The sequence below is a fragment of the Danio rerio genome, chromosome 2 (genome assembly GCF_049306965.1).
Source record: "Danio rerio strain Tuebingen ecotype United States chromosome 2, GRCz12tu, whole genome shotgun sequence".
In the NCBI taxonomy this organism is placed as follows: domain Eukaryota; kingdom Metazoa; phylum Chordata; class Actinopteri; order Cypriniformes; family Danionidae; genus Danio; species Danio rerio.
In genome coordinates this window covers 36,545,697-36,567,454 of record NC_133177.1, presented here as the reverse complement: position 1 = coordinate 36,567,454, position 21,758 = coordinate 36,545,697, and the positions used below count along the sequence as shown (strand labels likewise).

General features: G+C 36.2%; 1 protein-coding gene across 3 annotated transcripts in view; it reads left to right on the top strand.

The window, feature by feature from the left end:
* Positions 1–21,758, top strand: part of b4galt2 (UDP-Gal:betaGlcNAc beta 1,4- galactosyltransferase, polypeptide 2) — a 201,831-nt gene that overhangs the window by 81,552 nt on the left and 98,521 nt on the right. For all 3 annotated transcript variants that reach the window (XM_005163473.6, XM_073910789.1, NM_001128385.1), the window contains one exon: positions 4,472–4,707. In XM_005163473.6, coding sequence (XP_005163530.1) covers positions 4,472–4,707 — 236 coding nt within the window. The remainder of the gene's footprint in view (positions 1–4,471; positions 4,708–21,758) is intronic.

Sequence of the window (21,758 nt, the reverse complement as noted above, 5' to 3'; positions counted from 1 at the left end):
TATGATAACAAAATATATGCCTTCAGTGATTTCCAAAAAAAAAAGCAACTGGAATAACTACAGCAGTTGCCATCGTCGATCTCATATGAAGCAAGCGCTCACGATGACATGTAATGACATATGATGTGCAGGTGCTGTAGTGCTGTCCCATTTCTTAGGGCTACATTTTGAAGCCCTTCCCTTTCACACTCTGTTTCAAGGGCCATGGGGAAGGGGTAGGGTTACAAAAATTGAATTGGAATTGGGCCATAGATAAGGATGGGTATCTTTAAGGTTTTAACTGTATTACTACTTTTATCGATACCGCTTATCAATTCAGTCAGTTAAATTATGCTTCTGTAAATAATGTTTATTCAGCAATAATTCTCCAGTACCGATAGCAAAACCTGTTAACGTCAGAACGGTCTTTTATAATGTAGCACCGAAACCGATAAAGTTCCCAGTTTTGGTACCCATCCCTAGCCATAGACATTTAATAATTACATTAATATATTGTACCCAGTGGGGTGGGCCCGAGAGCTATGAGAACAGAACGAGGCTGGTGGCGGGAGTGTTAACAATTGTCACCTGTGTGCGCCACCTGTCTCGAGTCTCACTAAGGAGCTCTGGAAGCTTAAAAGGAGGAGAGATATGGAAGACCAGGAAGTATCAGGCCTGAAAAAAGTTATGTTTGTTTTGTTTTCAGTTTCTCGGTAGTCACTGTGAGAAGCTGTCGGCGCACTTTAGTTTGCTTATTTTCATTATTAAAATTATTTGAAGTTTGTCAGTTCTTTGCTGCCTCATTTCTGATCTCCAGGGAGCCGTTAGCCTTTATTACATATATACAGTGAAAGTATGTTCCATTCATTCCTTTCATTTAAAGTGCATAAGGCAAACTATTGGGAATATGGAAGCTGAAGCTTGACCTCACAAAATTAAATTGCAAATCAAATCGCAATATCAGTCAGAAAAATGGGCGTTTTCATCATATCCCACAAACTTTTAGCTTTTATAAAGCAACTTCATGCTATTCTGCGTAAAAGCAGACCTTTGTGAGCTAAAACAATCAAATTAGTTGTTGCCATAAAGCACAAAAACAATATACAATAAATAATACAAACATAAGTAAACAAAGCCTATATGCACAGAACCCTGTTTATGTTGTTGGCCACAGAATTGCTTAAAGCAGCAAATTGTATTTGTTGTTTGTTCATATTCAGATACAGAACTTAGCAGAAGCCCTTAAGTGTGTTGACATTTATTCTCTTAGTTTTTTGGTCATTTTAACAAAACTGTGGTTATATTAATAACCATAATCAATTTGGTCACTATAATCCTGGCATGAAATTTTCAAACCGTTACATTTCTAATCTTCGGAAAGGCACAGTGTGTCAGTTACATCTGCAAACAGTCATTCTGTACCCTGCTGACCTGCTGCTGTTGATTTGAAGGATGTGGCTAATAGGGAAACAAGCGTTGGTGCAGCAGTAGGCCTTGCATACAATCAGCTGTTAATGTATTTTTAACCGAACCTTGTCCTCTGCCTCTCAAAATAGCGTAGCGGCCCATGAGATATTTACACAAAGCTGCTGTTCTTCACATCTAAAGTGGTGTGATGAGGAGCTGCGGCTGTCAAGGTCAGCTCAGTTTCTGTAAGCTGCATCACTTCCAGGTGTCCGAGGGTCAGATTTCATAGAGGTGCTCGATGTTTGGTCATTTATAGCTGATGACTGTGACCTAATTTCATTTGAAATATTTACAAAGTAATCAAAATACATAATACACTCAATCATTCTGGAGTTAATTTTCGAGATAGTAATTGTTTAGCAACTTTTCTTTCCACAAATAATAAAAGAGACAACAGATTTTTATGATAAAACCTGTCTAAAAATGTCAAATGTGTGGTTTTGGGACATTTTCATGAGAAGCCTGCTGTATATGATCATATGTTTCCATGTGTTCACAATTGTTCATGGTTGATGACTTGGGCTCTCATGAATTTTTTTTCCAAAACTGCATTTCACTTGTGTTCCATATTTCTCCTGTGATTTAAAAAAAATTATATGCAAAAGGGATGCTTTATTGAGAATCTATTGGTATATAGTACATTACCTGACAAAAGTCCCGTCGTCGATTTAAGTTGTAAGAGCTACAAATAATAACTTAATTTCTAGTTTATCATTTGTAAAAAGTGGCAGAAGGTAGATTTTTCTAATGAATCATCTGTTAAACTGCATTTCAATCATCACAAATACAGCAGAAGAGCTATTGGAACCTGCATTGACCCAAGATTCTGACAGAAATCAGTCAAGTTTGCTGAAGGAAACATCACAGTTTTGGGGTTACATTCAGTATGGGGGCATGCACGAGATCTGCAGAGTAAATGGCAACATCAACAGCCTGAGGTATCAAGACATTTGTGCAGCCCATTACATTACAAACCACAGGAGAGGGCAAATTCTTCAGCAGGATAACACTCCTTCTCATACTTCTGCCTCCACATCAAAGTTTCTGAAAGCAAAGAAGATCAAGGTGCTCCAAGATTGACCAGCCCAGTCACTAGAGGTAAACATTGTTGAGCATGTCTGGGGTAAGATGAAGGAGGAGGCACTGAAGATGAATCCAAAGAATCTTGATGAACTCTGGGAGTCCTGCAAGAATGCCTTCTTCGCCATAAATATTTTGGCCATAAATCCTAATCTAAAGGCCTTTGCCTTTCATGTAAGCCACTTTAATACCAAATGATCAACTAGAAGTCATCAAGTTATAATTTGTTCTTCATAAAACAAGACTTTTGTCAGTTAGTTTAGTTGTTGTATTGAATAAAAGGGAACCTAAAAATACTCACTAAGGCAGCTTTCATTTGATGGCATGTCTTTGCATATAAAATCTTATTTAAAAAACAAAACAAAAAAACAAACAAACAAGCATTGGATTAATCACAAACATTTAAATAGTAGTAAATTAAATATATTTTATTGTTTTTACTAAATAATGAATATCATTTATTCATTCATTTTCTTGTCGGCTTAGTCCCTTTATTAATCCGGGGTCGCCACAGCGGAATGAACCGCCAACTTATCCAGCAAGTTTTTATGCAGCGGATGCCCTTCCAGCCGCAACCCATCTCTGGGAAACATCCACACACACACTCATACACTACGGACAATTTAGCCTACCCAATTCACCTGTACTACGTCTTTGGACTGTGGGGGAAACCGGAGCACCCGGAGGAAACCCACGCGAAGGCAGTGAGAACATAAAACTCCACACAGAAACATCAACTGAGCCGAGGTTCGAACCAGCAACCTTCTTGCTGTGAGGCGACAGCACTACCTACTGCGCCACTGCCTCGCCTAAGTTTGACAACACTAGTATGTCTGTTTTAATGTCTGTTTTTTAAAAGGATACTCTCTAATTATTAAATTTTGAAGTAATATAAAATTATTAGTATTTTTATAGATTAACTTCAGGTATATGTTCAATAAATAACTCAGTAATGGCCATTATATGTGTATTTGCAGTGTTGATAGTAACTTGTTTAAAAACAAGTCAATTCTACATTGATATTTAGTGTGTACTTAAGAAGTAGCCTTGCTTTTACCATTCCAGAGCTTTCCTTCTGTTTGCTTTTTTGTTTTTAATTGGCCTGCTACTTCTACCTAATAAATCTAAATTACCTCTGACAGTGTCAAACAACAAAAACACTTTTTTCACTAATGAATGTTAACAATGTTTTGTTAATTAATTGCTACGAGAAGATTTAATCTTATTCATTTGAGTGCTAAAATTAGTATAGAGCTTATTGGCAGATCTAATTATTTTGTTAATTTAGCTTTATTCTTTTTTTAACCCCAGTTCTCAGCTAACCAGCTTGTAGACCACTTTGACAATCTTTCAGAAGCATTACATATGCTGATTTACAGAACACAAAAAGGCTTTCTTCATAAAACTAAAAAATCACCCTTGAAAGGTAACATGTTCATGTCTGATGTAATATTGTTCTTCAATATCATGTTTGATTCAGTTACCATGGCTTTTTTTGCTGTGAATTAGATTTTTTTTACACAGAATGTATCTATATAAGACGAGAAAACATCATAGTTACCTAAAAACAGCCCTCCATGCATATTCAGCAGCAAACACAAGACTCCTTCGCTAATGAGTGTTGTAGAAGTCCCTGCGGCCAAAACTATGTCAGTTCCCCAGCAAATAGGGATTAGATTGTGACTAGGTATAGTCATGAAATCTTTTAGTCTTAAGGCTCGCGCAAAGTCTTTGTGTGAACATGTAATCAAGCCTTACTCTGCTTTATCGATTGGTTGTCTCAACTTAAGATCCGTGGATCAATGAAAGGGAAGAGAGACTTGAGAGAAATGTTTGCACTCCCTCTGCTGGACAGACAGCTAATGATTATTGTTCTGATATAATAAAGCTGGAATAACTCTCAAATTAAGGGCTCACTGACATCCAATTTTTTTGTGTCCTGCAGTGGGCCGTCTCCTCATCGAGTTCAGCTCCCAGATAACCCTGGAGCGGGTGCAGAGGGAGAACCCGAATGTCACAGAAGGCGGGAAATATACTCCTCCGGACTGCCGGCCAAAACAAAAGGTGGCCATCATCATCCCTTTCAGGCACAGAGACAACCATCTGAAATACTGGCTTCACTATTTGCATCCAGTCCTGCGCAGACAGAAGATCGACTATGGGATCTATATCATCAACCAGGTTAGTCTGTGTGTGTGTGCGTCTTTTGAGCCAGACCTGAATACAGTTATTCACTGTTGGTGAATCTGGCTGATATAGCTGGATGCTGGCTAGGGCTGCTGACTAAACCATCATGTTTGAAAATACAGTTTTACCATTTTAAGGTCAGATCTTCTTCAAGCAATTATAAGAATGAACTTCTGTGACGTATTATCATTTCTGAATTTATTTGGAGTTTGCTTCAAGACAGCTTGTCAAAACAAACTTTACTGATACACAGTTTTATCTTGTAAACATCTTTGAACTGCCATTAGTTGGTGGGATTATGATTGACTGATGATAAAGTATGTGCATGACGTAGTTCTATTCTTTTGTTTATTATCCAGTCAAGGTCATGTGTGAGTGAAAAAAGAAAAGCTTTGGAGAGCTTTTAAACTGAAGTTGCAATACAGAAGCTACTGTATAAAAATAAATGATACAAGGTTGAACTGGTGTAGAATTGCTAAGCTGGTGCATACATCATAATACAGTAACTCTGTATTATGTTCATAATGCTTTCTTGTTGTTTTCTCACAGCTTTTTTTTTTTTTTTTTTTTTACGTTTATGACAATATTTAGGATCTGAAATATGATGTTCCATGAAGATATTTAGTCAATTTTCTACTCTAAATATATCAACTTTTTTTTTTTTTTTTTTTTTTTTATTTAGATTACCGGTAGTAATATGTAGGGCCAGAAAGAATCTGTGGACATTTTTTGCCATTTTTGCTGAGAATTTTGTAAAAAAAATATTTTTGGAGTATAGTAGCTAAAAACTTAATATATGAAATTAAAGTAATACCTTTTTAACTTTAATGTTTTTAATGAAAATGTATCTAGATCCACTTATTAGGTAAACAAAGCAAATCTCTCATATAATATATCTACTAAAAAAAACGAAAATATAACTTTACTAAGTGTATTGTAAATAAATGAAACAACACTTTCATATTAGTCAATAAAATTACTGAAATAAATGTAAAAACTGAATAAATATAAATTTACACACATTTACAAAAGTAAATAAATAGATTCAATGATCGGATAATTTCTGTGCGCACAGATTCCGTGTAGGCCTATAATATACACCTGCCAACACTCCAGTTTTTCCCTGGAGTCTCCTGTATTTCAAACCCATCTCCCACTAGCCTCTTGTTTTGTTATGTCTCCCGGAAAACAGTCTTTGTAACTTTGGTACAGTCTGTAACACCCCTGGTTTGCCAGCTTTGGTATAGTATGCGATCGCTCCATAGTACAGTTATTAACCCTGTTCTCAACTTTAATATTCAGACCCCCCACCCCACACCTGGTCTCCCGGATTTTCAGAGCCAAATTTTGGCTGGTATGGCCTATATGCAACACTAAACACTTAATTTAGACTGCTGTAAAGGCGATTTTATTTTACAATATTAACTCTCAGATTGTAAATCTTTGAAGAGTTATATCTCAATCAAATATTGTCCAATCCTGACAACCCATGCATCAGAGGATAGCTTATTCATGCAGGTTAAATGTAAGGTATAAATCTCACTTTGCAAAAATGTACACTTATGACTGGTTTTGTGGTCAAGGGTTACATTTTTTAACAGTGATTGTGTCAAGAGGTGTCTGTTTACCAGTGTTGCGCTGTTGCAAGCTGCTGGAACCAGTATACTACATAGAAATGTCCTGTTGGTGGGTTATTTGACATGACTTGCTTTTACGGTGTGCGTGTTTGCTTCATACATAAGCAGATCGAATAGCGCAGAATATTCTGCTATTTAGAACTTTGAAAACTCTGCTTATACACATTGGTCGACGCTGCTACAAACTGGCCTTTGAAAAGAATGTTATTGCCATTTTATCAGTCACATTTTCAATTTGGCTGTGTATAATTTACATTGCATTTCACAATTCCAATTAAAAATATATAAATTAAAAAGACGCCTTGGACAAATCTCTCAAGGGTAACCGGTGAATTATTCTTTCATGTTTTGACGTCATTCCAGCACTTCTGTATTCATTGTTAATTCATCAATCCGTATTCACATAAAGCTTTTGATTTCAATAAGCTGTTAGTAAATGCTGAGTGAATATCGAATATGATTAATAAAGGCATTAGATTTATTTTTTATTGCTCACACACATTAAATGCAGCTAACTAATAATGTCAGATTGAACCTTTTTGTAAAGTGCTGCCTCAATATTGTGTAGAAAGCACATTTGTTGGCTTTTTTCCCCCAAATAAAAACAGACATGGAAGTCAGCTCCTTCTCCAATCTCCTTCAGAAATCAAGCAAAATGCTATAATAGAGAGTTCTGTGGGTTAAGGGGAGGTGGTTAGAATTGAACCCTGATTTGGACCATGCTGGCAATGGTAGCATTTGTGAGAACAGCTGGAAGCTTTGCAGCTCTTTCATCAGTCAGTTGTCTGTATGCGCGGAGTGACCCTGGAGGGACGGCAGGGATGTTCAAGGCCATGAGAAATCATTAGCCCGCTCGCCACATTGTTGTCTGTCTGAGCCTGTTGTTTGGGTTAATGAGTGCGATCAAAAGTTTGCAGCTGTCCATCTTCAAAGTTTGCCGAGTAATGATGTGACCTGTCGAGCGGAGAGCACTGAGAGATCTGTCTGCGGAGTAACAAACCAGGGCAAGGAGTCTGTAATGGATGGAGCACTGGCTGAACTCTGATCTCAAGCTACCTTCCTTTTTTTAGAGGCATCACATCACTAAATGCAGGTTAAGTATGTGACAGATTGATTTTTATCTGTGCATTATGAACAAGACTTAAAACCACTGAACACTGAGTGATTTTTTGTGCATACATGTGACAATTAATATTTTTAACCCTTTTGGACATTTACAATTTTGTGATCACTGCATACTGTACATACAGTATGCTATATAGCAGTGTTTCCTAACCCTGTTCATTAAGGCACAGCAACGAAACATAATTTGGATGTCTCCCTTATCTAAACCATTCATTTTAGGTTTTCGAGTCTCTTAGTCCAGGCTGGGCTATTTGGCATTTCTTTGTGGAGTTTGCATGTTCTCCTTGTGTTTGCATGGGTTTCCTCCGGGTGCTCTGGTTTCCTACACAGTCCAAAGACACGTGCTATATGTTTGCTATATGGTTGCAGCTGGAAGGGCAACCGCTGTGTAAATCATATGCTGGATAAGTTGGCAGTTCATTTTGCTGTGGCAACCCCTGATAAATAAAAGGACTAAGCCGCAGGAAAATTATAGAATGAAAGGGTCTCTTATGTTCTGCAGGCGTGTTTGATTAAAAAGAGGTTGAAAATGTGTACTGTTGGTGTGTCTCCAGGAACAGGTTTGGGAAGCACTGCTATATAGTAATAGCTACTTTAAGGACATTTGGGACAAAAATGTCATCATTGAAATGGCATTTTTTCATCCCATTGTTATTTGATCACTTAAGTCATGCACTCATTTTGCACTCATTTGTGCCGGAACAAGACATATCCGGATACCACTCCTCTGAAATCTTATCCGGCACCTCATTTTACCGTTCCTCCTCTTTACAAGCACCCCCGCTCTTCACTTTCTTTTGCAACTCCCCAACCCTCTTCGTCCGCGACACCACCCGGCCCCCGCTCTTCAGTTTCATCCGCAACATCCACGCCACCACTTTTGTCCGCGAAACCTCTCCCTCCTCTGGTAACATGCCGGATCCATTACCCCGATCTGTTCCGAGACCTCGCAATTTACAGATTAAGCACTGGTAAGGATTAAACCTATTTTTAAAAAGTAAGGCACCATTATTTAAGGTTTGACACGTGAAGCAAATGTTTTTCCCGTTTTCTGCTTTCGAGGCTCAAATATTAAAAAAATTTTTTAACTACATGTACTTTTGAACATTCCAAGATGTGCCATTGTTTTCAGAGAACAACAAACTAAAGAAGTTGCAAGCAGGTTTTCACCATATTAGAGATTCATATCACTATGCTGAGTGATTTGAGTTATTTTGAAGCCTACAGCAGTCAAAATTGTTTTAGTTGTGCATTATTTTCAAATAATTCAATGACCCGTTGTCAATTTTTCCTAACGTACGTATAGTTATGTGAGTGTACTTGTATGGAAATCAGAGTTTTTACGCTTTTACTGAGGATTTTGTATGAGTATGAGTGGTAGTATTTTTTTTTAAAAATGTTATTTTTTCACAGAGCTGAGTTATAACAGAGCTTTCAATGATGACACTCTGACCGCACCATACGAGGGCTGCACAATATATAGTTTCAGCTTTGATATCGCAGTATCCGCAATAGTCACATAGCAGTATGTGCAATATTGAGTTGGGATTAATGTTGATCAACAATTGAGAATACATGAGATTTGTGGAGTCATTGCAAAGTATAACCAAAACAGAGTGAAACTTTATCATTTGCATGTGTTTTAAAGGTGTTTCAAGAGAGTGTAAAGTATTTGGCAAAATAACACACAGCATTTGTAAGTTTAATGAGGATCATTTTACTTAATTATTAATACAATGAATGCTATACAGTTTTGTTTGACATTTTATTATTCCATTTCTGTTCCTGAATACTGTTTGACTCTCCAGAAAACCAAAAAGCATTGTTTATTTTGCTTTTTTCTTTGCTCTATAATTATTCTTGCTGGCAATTTGTTTATTATTTTTATGCATGATTCACACCATTATTAAATCACACCAATCAATGTTAAGTCATTTTTCCTCCTAAATAGAGCTATTCGTGAAATTATATTAATATTGCTATATTTATCGGAGAAAAACCATGTCAATAACTCTACCCCTAAATTGACGAATAAGGATTCAGTTGCAGAGCAGCTGGATCATTCTCAGACGATCATAGAAAAGACCGGATGGTTTTAGTCAGCGATGTCAATCGATTACAAGTTTAAATCAAATTAATTAGAGGATATCCTGATTAGTTAAATTAGTTGAATGGCAGAGTAAACAAGCATACTGTAGATCAATATTCACAAAGAAAGCACTTAAGATGAAGATCATGTGAAATTAAATTCTGAAAATCATAATGAACGTCAAAACATCTCACAACCATATGGGCAAATGGTACGCTAACTATGATTTTCTGCAATACTTGAACTAAATATAGTCTCTAAATCCCATCTCGTATCAAACCAATCTCTTCTTCTGACTCCACACCTGTCAGTAAAGTCAAGCCTTCAGAGATGCACGAAAAATAACTTCTGCTAACAATCAAGGGAAGACACCGTTTGCATGTCTGTTTTGTTTACTCAAGCAGTCCTGTCAAAGTGTGCTGAGAGGGTCTCATCAGCAGTGTAAAGTGTGTAGTTAGTTATTTGTGCTGTCAGAGCTGAGCGCTGAGGAACACACTGCATATGCACATACACACTTGATTGTGACATTATGCGCTCTGCTTTTTCATTACGCAAGCAGGAAGGGCACATTTCCTCACTCAGCTCTGTGAATGTGAACAGAATGAGCTGAAGGCCAGCGTTTTGCTACTTTTCAGAGCGAGCTGTTTGCTAAATGAGGACATTTCTGTATGTTGGAGTACTAGGGTACCTGTTTTACTGCCACAAAGAGATACATTTACACTTTTAAAAGCACTGTGTGTGTTATTTAATAGAAGTTTTATCTCAAGTGTCTGGGATCGCCATTTTGATGTGGTTTAGAAATGTTCTTGAATTAACTTTTGATTGAAGGTGTAATAATTGGTAACACAATACAAGGTAGACTGCAATTGCAAGGTTGTGCAATTCTCGTGTTTTTCAGTTAAAGAAAGTGTTTTTCTGGCAGTTGCTTTGGGTTATTGAGTATCTATTGACATATTTTTAATTTAAAGTTGTCTGCAGATATCTTCAGTTCTATAGGACTTTTTATAACCTTGTTGCTAAGTTGCTTGTATTCTTTGTGGAGTTTCTTTAGTAGCTCTGTCATCCTTTCATATATATTTTGAATTTTTACAAATGTTACAACATAAATCTAAACAACTAAAATACACTTTAAATTAGTGTGTGCATATGTTTAACATGTTAACAGTAACAAGTAAAACTAAAATGTAAAACATTTAATATAAATTCTAATTATGCTTAATTCTACCATATTATAATGACAATTTTACCTTTTTAATAAAAAGTTGTATAACTTCTCATTTAAAATGTAAAACAGTCCCTTAAAATTGTAAATTATGTTGCAAAAATCTAACATTTCTGAAAAGTTTTAATTTGAAATAGATTATTTTCTTGGTGTAAATTGCATTGGAAAATGGAGTTAAAAGAGAATGGATATTACAGGTTCTTCGTGAAGCCTTCAATTTCAATTTTCAACTTTTTTGCTGCTTTCAATGATTGTATTTTCAGTCACAACATTTTATGCAGTCTTTAGACTTTGGATCATAAATTGTGATGCTGTTATGCTGTCAATATTTTTTGTATGTTTCAGCATCAATGGAAACCTTAATAAATGTGTGTTCAGTAGACCCAGACACTTTGTAAAATGGGTTTGATTTAAGGCATGCAGGGATGAGCAGCATTTATGATACATGTATTACAAATGCATTTTTTAAACAAAATATTATGTTGTCATTTGTTTTTGAAAGGATTAATGGGAATGGCTTAGTATTTTGTATCAAAAACTTTAGTGTCTTGTATATTTTAGTTTTAAGGTAAAATACTTTCTACGAAGTCTACATTAGGTAACAGCATTGTTAAGGGGCCTCTCGGCATCGTACATTTCAGAATTCTAAACATAGGTTTCTATCAGGGTACGCACACCAGCTCCGCAAGTCAGGATGCGCACACAAGCGTACATGTGTGCGTCCGGCTTTACTTGGCATGAGCCAGTATAAGATTCTGACATTATGATAACCTTGGATAAAAATATCACGGTTTCACGGTATTGATTGATATTTACTGCTCTAAACATATTCTTTGTAAATGTCTGGGTAAAAAAAACAACAATTTTCCCCCTTTGAACACAATATATTTAATTTTGAGAAACTTTTAAAATATTTTGTAACAGTGAATAATTCAAATGAATCATTGACTTCTGCTGTCTTCATTTGTTTCTAAAAGACTGATTTCTTTACAATTTAAAACAGCATCTTTGGATATCTTTTTGGCTTGAGATACTTTAAAAAAAAAAAAAAAAAAAACTTAAATAAAAAATCGTACATACAGTATACCACAGGAACAGTATAGCACAAAATTTTGTCGCTTTTAAAACATTGACTTTTCCAAACCATGGTATACCTTGAAAACTGTTATCACCCCATGCCTAATTACTTTCAACTATATGTACATTTAGTGTGTGAGTCCTTTTTTGTTGTCAAGATGACTACAGAGACTTTTAAGGATAGAGGGGAGATGAGTGGTTGCTGTTCTTGAGTTATCCAGAGCTGTATGACTTGTATGACTTTCTTAACAACAAGAAAACAAGTAAGAACTTTTCAGAACGGAAAATTGCATTCAGTGTGATCGGCCCCAAAGTCAGTTTAATGGTGAAGAGATCCAATATGCCTTTTGATGGAAGATTTGCAAATAAATGTAATTTTGCCTTGTAAAAGTTTTTTGTAGTATTTTTAAAATACAAAAATACAGTATTTTATTTGGATGCATGTTGTTGCTGATGGCGACACGGTGGCACAGTGATATACAGTGATATATAAACTGTGATATATAAACGACACTGGGCGTAAGTTAGTACAGTAAGTAAGTTGTTGCTGTGGTATTTTGTAGTTAATTTTGATACACTTTAAATTGAGGTATGTGGTAATTTATGTTAAAATAAAAGTATTTTTGCTCATTCCTGATGACATCCTTTTAAAGTAAGCAATGTTAAAACATCACTTTCATTGTGTTGACAAAAACAGGTTTTGAAAAGATCATCTTTTACTTTCAACATACTGTAAGAATGAAAGTCATACAGGTTTCATAACACCATGAGGGTGAGCAAATGAGAGCAGAAGGTGTATTCCTGAATCCCCTTTCCCTTTTAAACTCATAAATCTCGCTGTAGATGATGTCATAGTGATGTTAAGACCGTTTTCACAGCACCTTGCCATTAATGACAAATGGTATAAAATCACAACTTTATGAAAAACAGTTTTCTATTAAATTCTCCTGGCGCTGTGTTATAATGACAGGCCTCCTTTTTATCCCATTATTAAAGAATTTAAAGCGTATAGAAACCTTTATTTCTTTTTTCATGAGCTTGAGTCAAGAGCTTATAAAATACAGTCTTGTTAGATTGAAGGGAAATATAATGAGCATTATTTCAAAAGTGCCCTTTATGACTCTATATTTCCCCTTTCAAGCATGCATACGTTCAGAAGCGGTTAGCATTGCTACAGGAAGTGCTGCCATATACCGTTGAGGCTGCGACGGTTCCAGATCATTGACTATTATGAGGACGATGCATCATTGCTGTGACCTCTGCTGCTTGCTGTTCAACTCAAATGGCTTGAGTCTCGCTGGATCTCCTCCAGTTAATGCAAAGGACAGACACTGAGTTCAGCTATGCTTCCTCTTAAATGTTTACACACATGCGCATGGACACAGAGACTACGTCAAGTCGTTCCTCATCAGTATCAGCCACTAGAAAAACCACTGTATAATGTGAACGCGATACAATGTGACAGGTGCTGAAAAAAGAAAAAGTATTTAAGGCAGGTCAATAAGGACTCTTATGTATGGCCCTTCCCCTCAGTTTGCCTTTTCCTTTCTCATTCTCGCACTTTCTGTGGGATGACAGTTGGGAGTACTTCATGTATCATGCTCACTGGAGTGTTAAATGATTTTAAGTGAAACTGTTTTACGCGGGACAGGGGGAGACGTGCTAATTCCTCAGATCTTCAGGCTGTTGGTTAAATGCTGTCACATCCCGAGAGTGTTGTAATGGTGGGTTTGGAAAGTGTGCTGGTTGGACAGTCTTGTTTTTTTTTTTTTTACCACAGTCATTCGATCATCATCTCGACTGGTTTAAAACACTCTGGCTTAAAGTGATCCTTCACCCATAAATGTCAATTCTGCCATAGTTTGCGCACCCATTACGTGTTTCAAACTTTTATGAGATGCGTTCTTTGTTAAACACAAAAAAAATATGTTTTGAAAAATGTTGGAAACCTGGAACCATTGAAATCCATAGTGTTTGTTTTTTACTATGTATGTCAATGGTTACAGGTTTTCAGCTTTCTTCAACATGTCTTCTTTTGTGTGTAATTTTGGGTGAGCTCCCCATGTTAACAAATGAAATGTTGAATTTGTATTTGTGTGTTACTAGTTATTGTTTGGACTAGTTTTGGTGATTTAGGAGGACAAATTTTTATAATGCCATGAATATGACTTAGAGAGGGTTTTGTCCTCACAATTATAAACTGTTAAGAATCATACTTAATGGGCTTGTTTAACATTCAAAATGTCTCACAGGTTTACTCTTAGGGTTGGGTCAAAGACTATAGAATAGACAAGACATATCACTCATATACTTTTGAATGGGGAAAAGTGTAGCTGTCAAAATGGAGAATGAAGCCCCGCCTTCTAGTACAGGACCCAATCAGCAAACGCTATATAGTGAATAAAGCCTGCCTTCTAGTACAGGAGCGAATCAGCAATGGCTATAGGATGACAATTCTCCGGGGGAAGGGGCTCGGACCAGACGAAAGTTTCTGCAAATTTTTTGTGATACGAACATTTAGAAATGTACCTAAATAGACAGTTGTTGTTTAATTTTATTGGTTATTCCTAATATGAAATGTAATCGCAAGCTTGTCTAGTAGTTTGGAGAATTTGATGTTTCTCCATTCAAACAGAATGCCCGGGCATACTGCCCAAGAGGTGTTTCAAAGCTGGCGGCTGAGTGAAACGACTTGCCTCAAAGAGACTTTGGTTGGGTTTAGGATTATAGGGTAAGGCAAAGGTCTCAAACTCCATTCTTGGTGGGCCGCAATTCTGCACAGTTTTGCTTCAACCCTAATTAAACACAGCTGATTCAACTAATCAAGGTGTTCAAAACTGCTACACTGTAAAACCAAAAAAGTGAAGGTAACTCCATTTGAGAGATATTTAATCATTTGAGGAAACCGATTGCAACTAACCATTTCAGTTCAAAAATTAATCCTAATGAGTACTGTGAACTTAATCCATTTGAGTAAACAAAGCAATTTGACCACAGTAAACCCCAATAAATGAAGAGAACTCAAACCAACTGAGTACTGTAAAACCCAATAAGTTAAGGTAACTCAAACCATTTCAGGAAACAGATTAATACAAACCATTTGAGTAAAAAAAAAAAAAACGAATCTACATGAGTACTGTGAACTTACTCCATTTAAGATGACGTAATGGGGTTTTTATTAACTCATTACTTTCAACACTGAGTTCAAAACTTTTGGGTTGGGGTGGGGTAGGGGTGGAGATTGCTAGGTGCTAGGTCACCATTTTCTCAGATGACAAGCTGACAAAATATTGCTGTCACTCTGTTGCAAGTTTTAATTTGGTTTAATTAATTAATGGTGAAAATTACAAAGCACTGCAGTGTGTGGGCGTTCAGTGTTTCATTCCTTAATTTTCTTTTCAACTTAGTCCCTTTGTTAAAGCTGTGAGAACATGCACACAGAAACATCTCCACACAGAAATGCCAACTGACCCAGCTGAGGCTTGAACCAGCGACCTACCTACTGTACTGCGCCATTGCGTGGCCCCTGAGATAATAAGTCTACCGAAGTGTGTATATTACATACAAAGAATGAAACTGATTGGTCAGTTCTTGTCACGTGCCTCGTGTCTGGAAGGCGCAAGCGTGTCACGCCACTTGCACGCACAAGCTGCACACCTCGATTGGAACTTTAGAAAAGACGCGACATGCAAACGGCCCCTAATAGGCCGGCGTCATTTGCGGTTTTCAGCAGCTGATCTTCTTGCACCGACTTGGTGGATTCACCTGATTTGTTGACAAATGGGTTTCAGATCCATTCCTTGGAAGTTCGAGGGTCCTTCACTTTTCCCCATCGCACACAAATTTTCCAAAGACATTGGTTTCTTACTTATTTTGCTGCTTGTGGATTAAATGTGAGAGAATACTGTAATTTTTCAAAATAAAACACCATTAAGACTCAGACAATGAATAAAATAGAAAAAATAAAGATTTCTTGTGCGATCCAATACCAATTTCTCCACAGACCGGTCTGTGACACGGGGGTTGTGGACCACTGCTGTGATTGTTTTCAGCTGAGGTATAAGTTAATAGGGTTAACTTTTAAAAATTAGGAATGTTTTTTATTGAAGATGAGTTTAAATAGTGCTTCTAGACAAACTTCTTTCTGATTCATCACCTTTAGTGCTCCACTTCTTAAGCAGCAAAGTTTTCAACAGAACGTTTAAAGAATTACTGTCTTCCTTCAGATCATCTGCTGGGAGCTGTGTTCCCTTTATTAACATAATCCTCTCTTTTGTGTCAACTCATTGTAATTTGGTGCAATTAAGGTTATATACATATCTTTAATTCTGGATAGTTGGCTTTTTTTGATTGCCTGTCAGCTGTCGTATAATAGGGTTGCATGCTTTTTTTGGAGATCTGAACAGACAGTAGGCTAAATTCACTGGGCTGTCTCTCCACGCTATTGTCAGTTTTTCGACACAGCAGTGAGTCATGTGTTTATACCCATTAAGTAAAGTGGTGTCTGGTGGAACCTAGGATTTACTTAATACTAGCTATTTGTTCAGACCATGCATCATCTGGTCAATTGCTCAAAATAAGTTTTAGGTGAGGTAAGGTGTTTCTTTCTGTAATTGAAACTCTAAAAATTGAAAATATTTTAAAATATAACATTTAAAAACAGCATTACATTTATGAAATATCATTTAAAATATAATTTATTCCCATAGAATATTCTGTGTAGAATGTAAACGTCCTTGTAAAATGGCTTTAATTTATTTGTAACTGAACTAATTTCAGCTAAATCTGCTAAAATTTAGCTTACACTCATTGACGGCAGAGATATAGATTGCGCCTATACATTTGTGTGGATATATAGATTATTGTGACAGCCATAAAGTAAGCAGAGTCTTCTGAATGGATCTTCATGTTGCCTTTATATAAACACATGCATTGACTGTAGCTTTATTTCCAACACTCCAGCACTTAGGACATGACTCATTATTCAGTCTCAAAATTGTTCCTCCTGGATGTAATGAATACTCTGGCCTGCTCATTCGTTCTCAACCTTCAGACATCCTCCAAGTCTCTTTGAGCGAGCACAGGGAGCCTCCAGCCACCTCCACCTGCTTCACAAGCTGATTGTTGCCATGTCTGCTTATGATAGCGCTGCGCAGGGCAGCACAGGACTGGAGCTCAGTAGGGGCTGCCAGAAACACAGGCCAATGTTTCTCTGCCTCCCATCATGCAGATCGTGTTCACTGGACAACTTCCCAGATGCACAGAAAGAGAGATGAGTTAATATGCAAGACTGTAAACCTGCATCCACTAATAAAACACGACAGACTTCAGTTGTGCAGCGTTTGACAGCTCCGTAGATGTATGGCGCGAAATGGGCTGAGCTGTGTTAGCATAACCCATTTTGATGTTTTATAGATGTCAGGGTACAATTTGCTCTTATTGAGACCTCAATTACATTTCACCTCGCGCTTCTCGTATCTACAAGGAATTCTGTGTTAATGATGATATTATGTTAATAATGCTTTCATAATGTATGAGATTCAAGCTTTGACACATATTATGCAGGATGACCAGACTGGCAGATGTACTTACCAATTTTTTTGTGTAAAAACAGAGAATTTTACGAGTAATGAAATGCAATTAATATATTAAGATGTTATGTTGCTAATTGCATGAGGAGCAAAAGGAGGAAAATGTAAAAGGAATAATTATGAGATTATGAGATATTTCTTGCAAGGTGTTAAATGTAGGTTTTAAAACCGGCACATAACTGTAAAGGGAATTGATGGGATTGTTCACCCAAAAATGAACATGCTGTCATTATTTACTCATTTTCTGCATTTTCCAAAACTGTGTGCATTTGTTTCCTCTGTTGAACACAAAAGCAAACAGTTGACTACATGCTATGATTTCTAAAGTATTTTTTACTACTATTGAATTCTGTGGCTACTATTAACTGTATTATTATTGTCAACCTACTTAAAAATATCTATTGTGAGGAGATTTGTGCATTTTGGGTGGACCATGTCTTTAATAGATGTAATAAATGCCTGTTTATTGTATAACATTCAGTTTGTGTTAAATTGGTGGTCATTGACTTATTTTGCTTTTTAATAGGACAATCAAGCTTTTATCAAGTTTCATCAAGTTTTAGATTGTACTTTTAATATTGATTTTTTTTTTCCCCCACGTTCTCTATAGAGATGTATTTACTATTTCTCTTCATAGCCTTCAAATTACACATTGTTTGGACTGTAACGGACAGTGTATGGATTAAATTAAAATTAATTATTTAACCCCTTTTCACTTCAGGAAATGTAATTACCTGTAGAATCTATAAACATCCTTGTAAAATGTGATTTTTTCCATGAAATAAAAACCATTAACATACAACTAATCAGCATTATATTACTCGCATCAATGTTGTTATTTTTACAACTTAAAAGATCACAGCTGACCTTGCTAGCTGCTTATGTGGCCGCTGAGATTGCGCAACTGGATGAACGTGACCACACACAATGCTGCAGTACTCCACAGTACAGCACAAAATGGTCTAACTCTAGAAATACATGACCAGTTAACATACTGCAATATTGCACATTCCACAATTGCACAGTTTTAACATTTGACAACACATACATTTGATCTAATTTCATGAAAACTTTTTTTGAGTGATGAATGTCATTATAACTTATACAGTAGTAGGTGATGTGTCTGATTTTTTTGTGGATTTGACACAAGTTGATCCATTGTTTTTATTGATATTTTTATAGGTGCCCCTTGCGCCGCATTGCACCTGGTGTATGAAAGGGCCCTAAGTCTGTGTTTAATTAGTGTTAAATTAGTGTTAATATGACAAGAAAGCGGTTCTTTTGATTGTTTTAGATTGTACTATTAATGTTCAACTCTTTTTCCCCTTCTCTATATGGATGCATTTACTATATTTCTTTTCATAGCCTTCAAATTACACATTGTTTGTACTGTAATGGACAGTATTTGGACTAAAATAAAATAATTTAATTATACCTTTTTCACTTTAGGAAATGTAATTGACATTGATTTAAACTTAACAGAATAATTTGCCATTTCAAAAATCCTAAAAGTTCAAATGTCTTGTAATAATATTCCTAATTTTATACAATGAGTATTTTAATCAGTTAATTATTTTAAATTCATTTATGACATTTTAATGTAATGTTAAGTAGCAATTTGAGGATTTTCTAGTGTTTCTGCACGTTACAAAGCCCTTCTGAATTCAAAGCTTTCCTAAAGAAAAAGAGTATTCGTGACAAACGAAGACAACCATTTGGATAATGTATTTTATACAATGTATTCCACTTAATTATCTGTCTTTTTTCATTTTTCTGTGAATACAATCAATAACTGAGGCTCAAAATGCCCCCAGATGTATTTAAATAAAACAAAACTATACGCATTTCCACAGTACTGTACAAGAGACATGAAAAAAACACCCATTAAAACTTGAATGGGACATCCTTACACAGCTGTCTTTGAACGTTTATTACCTCCAAACATTTTGACTTAACAATCAAAGACAAATATTTCAGGGCATTCATATCCAAAAGATTGAAGTTGACTCTTGAAATGCGTTTACACTCCTTGTTTTATTTCATCAGTTGCCAGATACTGTTATTTTAATGAGTTATTTATTGAGCATCGATACTGGCCCACTAGCAGCTTGTGTTTATAAAGCCAAAATACTAGTATCGATCCAACCCTTTGCAGAAGTTCACTCTGTGTTTGATATCTGCAATTTTTAAAGTAGTCTTCTTTGCTTTTGCAGTGAAGACACAGGATTGATAGATCCTGAAAGCACTTGGTGATATTTATGATGTCACTGCTGACCTTTTAGATGGTATGTCATCACAGCAGCCAATCAGCGTGTCATTTCCTCCGATTCTCATTTCCTCTGCCTGTCTTCCTCATGCACACGTGAGGATAAATAAGGAGTGAGAGTGAATAACAGCCTTTTTTTCATTATTTCAGAGGTGGAAAGTCAAGCTCCGACAGATTGGCTGTCCAAGCTGCTGTTGAGCCAACAGGGAAACAACCAAACATGTTATTGCATGTCACTCACTTGGCAACAGCAGGCTTTCTTCCTGTTGTGTCGGTGTCATTGTTTTGTGTGGTTCGTGTGTCAGGGTGAGTGGACTATTGTGTGCTGTCAGTCTAACGGGATTAGATGCAATTCCCAAGATTTCCAGTCAATCGGCTGTCGGCTTGGTTGATTCATGAAGAAGAGCGAGACGAGCGATGGGCTTGTTGTGTCTAATGTTGAGTTGTGATTGTGTTGAGTCAAGTTCCTATGATCACTACTGATCCATTACATTCCTGCACTGCACTGTCAGCATCAGGTAGCTGGAGTAGGAGACGGGGAATCTGTTGTTCAGTCGGTGGATGTATTTGAGAAGTCACAATGGAATTTTTTGGAACTTTCAATAGTTTTTTTTAAATGTATATTTATGCATACATATTTTCTTCCCCATTATAATCACCTCAAAATATATGCAATAGCAATTTGCATTTTAATCAAACTAAGATTATTATTTTTTATCTCACACAAATTGTATAATATTCATTCATTTTCCTTGGCTTAGTCCCTTTATTCATCAGGGGTCTCCACAGCGGAATGAACCGCCAACTTATCCAGCATATGTTTTACGCAGCGGATGCCTTTCTTGCCACGACCCAGTACTTTGAAACATCCATACACACATTTACACACATAGGGCCCTATCATACACCCGGCGCAAAAAGGTGCAAGATGTGTTTGGTGTGATTTGTTGCTATTTTCAGACCAGCGCAACCCTAATTTTTTAAGTTGTGCGCCACATTGTTTAAATAGCAAATCAATTACATAATAGTTGTTAGAACCATAAAGAGCACTAAGCAATGTTTATAATTCTTTTCTATAACATTGTATTATTTGTATTGAGAGGTATTGTTATTGTTGTTTGATATTGTTTGTTTGATATTTTTGTTATTCTATTGTATATCACATTTCATAAGTTAATTGTAAAGTCATACATCATACGTATGCATGAGCAGCCAGGTAAAAAGATAGAGAAAGAAGGGCATTGATTGTACAGTAGAAAGTCTTTTGACTGTTCTTTGGAACCAAATTTAAGTTGAAGCTTTGAAAATTGTAAATCTTAAGTTTTATTTTAGATTTTTGATGTTTCCTGACGCATTAAATCCTTTGTGCAGTCCCTATGGAAATAGCGGAGAATAGAGGCAGCGCCATTACAATAGTCATTAGCACTGAGTTAAAGTTAGTAGGCTAGGCTTGTTAGTTTTATTGTTTGATTAATATTAATGGCAGACAGTACACATATTTACAGACCTTGTTTTTAATTCATCAGTTCCCAGATACTGTTCTTATAATAAATATGCTCTTAACAATTACATCAGAGTCATAAGTTAAAGCTGAAGTTTTTTAGCCTAAAGCAAGAAGCAGTACTGGCTTTTAGTTAGTATTATTCTTTGATTATTATTAATGGCACACTGTACACATAGTGACAGGTTTGTTTTACTATTTGTACGCTATTAGGTCCATTGCACAAATCTTTATCTTTTTTTGACTGTTGTTGTTTTTGCTCTGCCAGTTCACTTAAGAAAAACCCCTTTTATTTACATAATATAAATATATTTGTCCATTCATTCTCGCAGCTGCATTGCTACGAGCGTTCTTCACACTGCACATGCTTTTACACACGAGTATTTGCAGACAGCTGCATACAAAAGCAGTCAAAAAAATGTAACAGCAATCATGAACACAATTAAAAAAATTTGCATGATGTGGTGGTAAAGTACATTTAACTCAAAACATGCTCAGTTCCTTGACCACACATTCTACTAAAGGTTGTTAAAATAT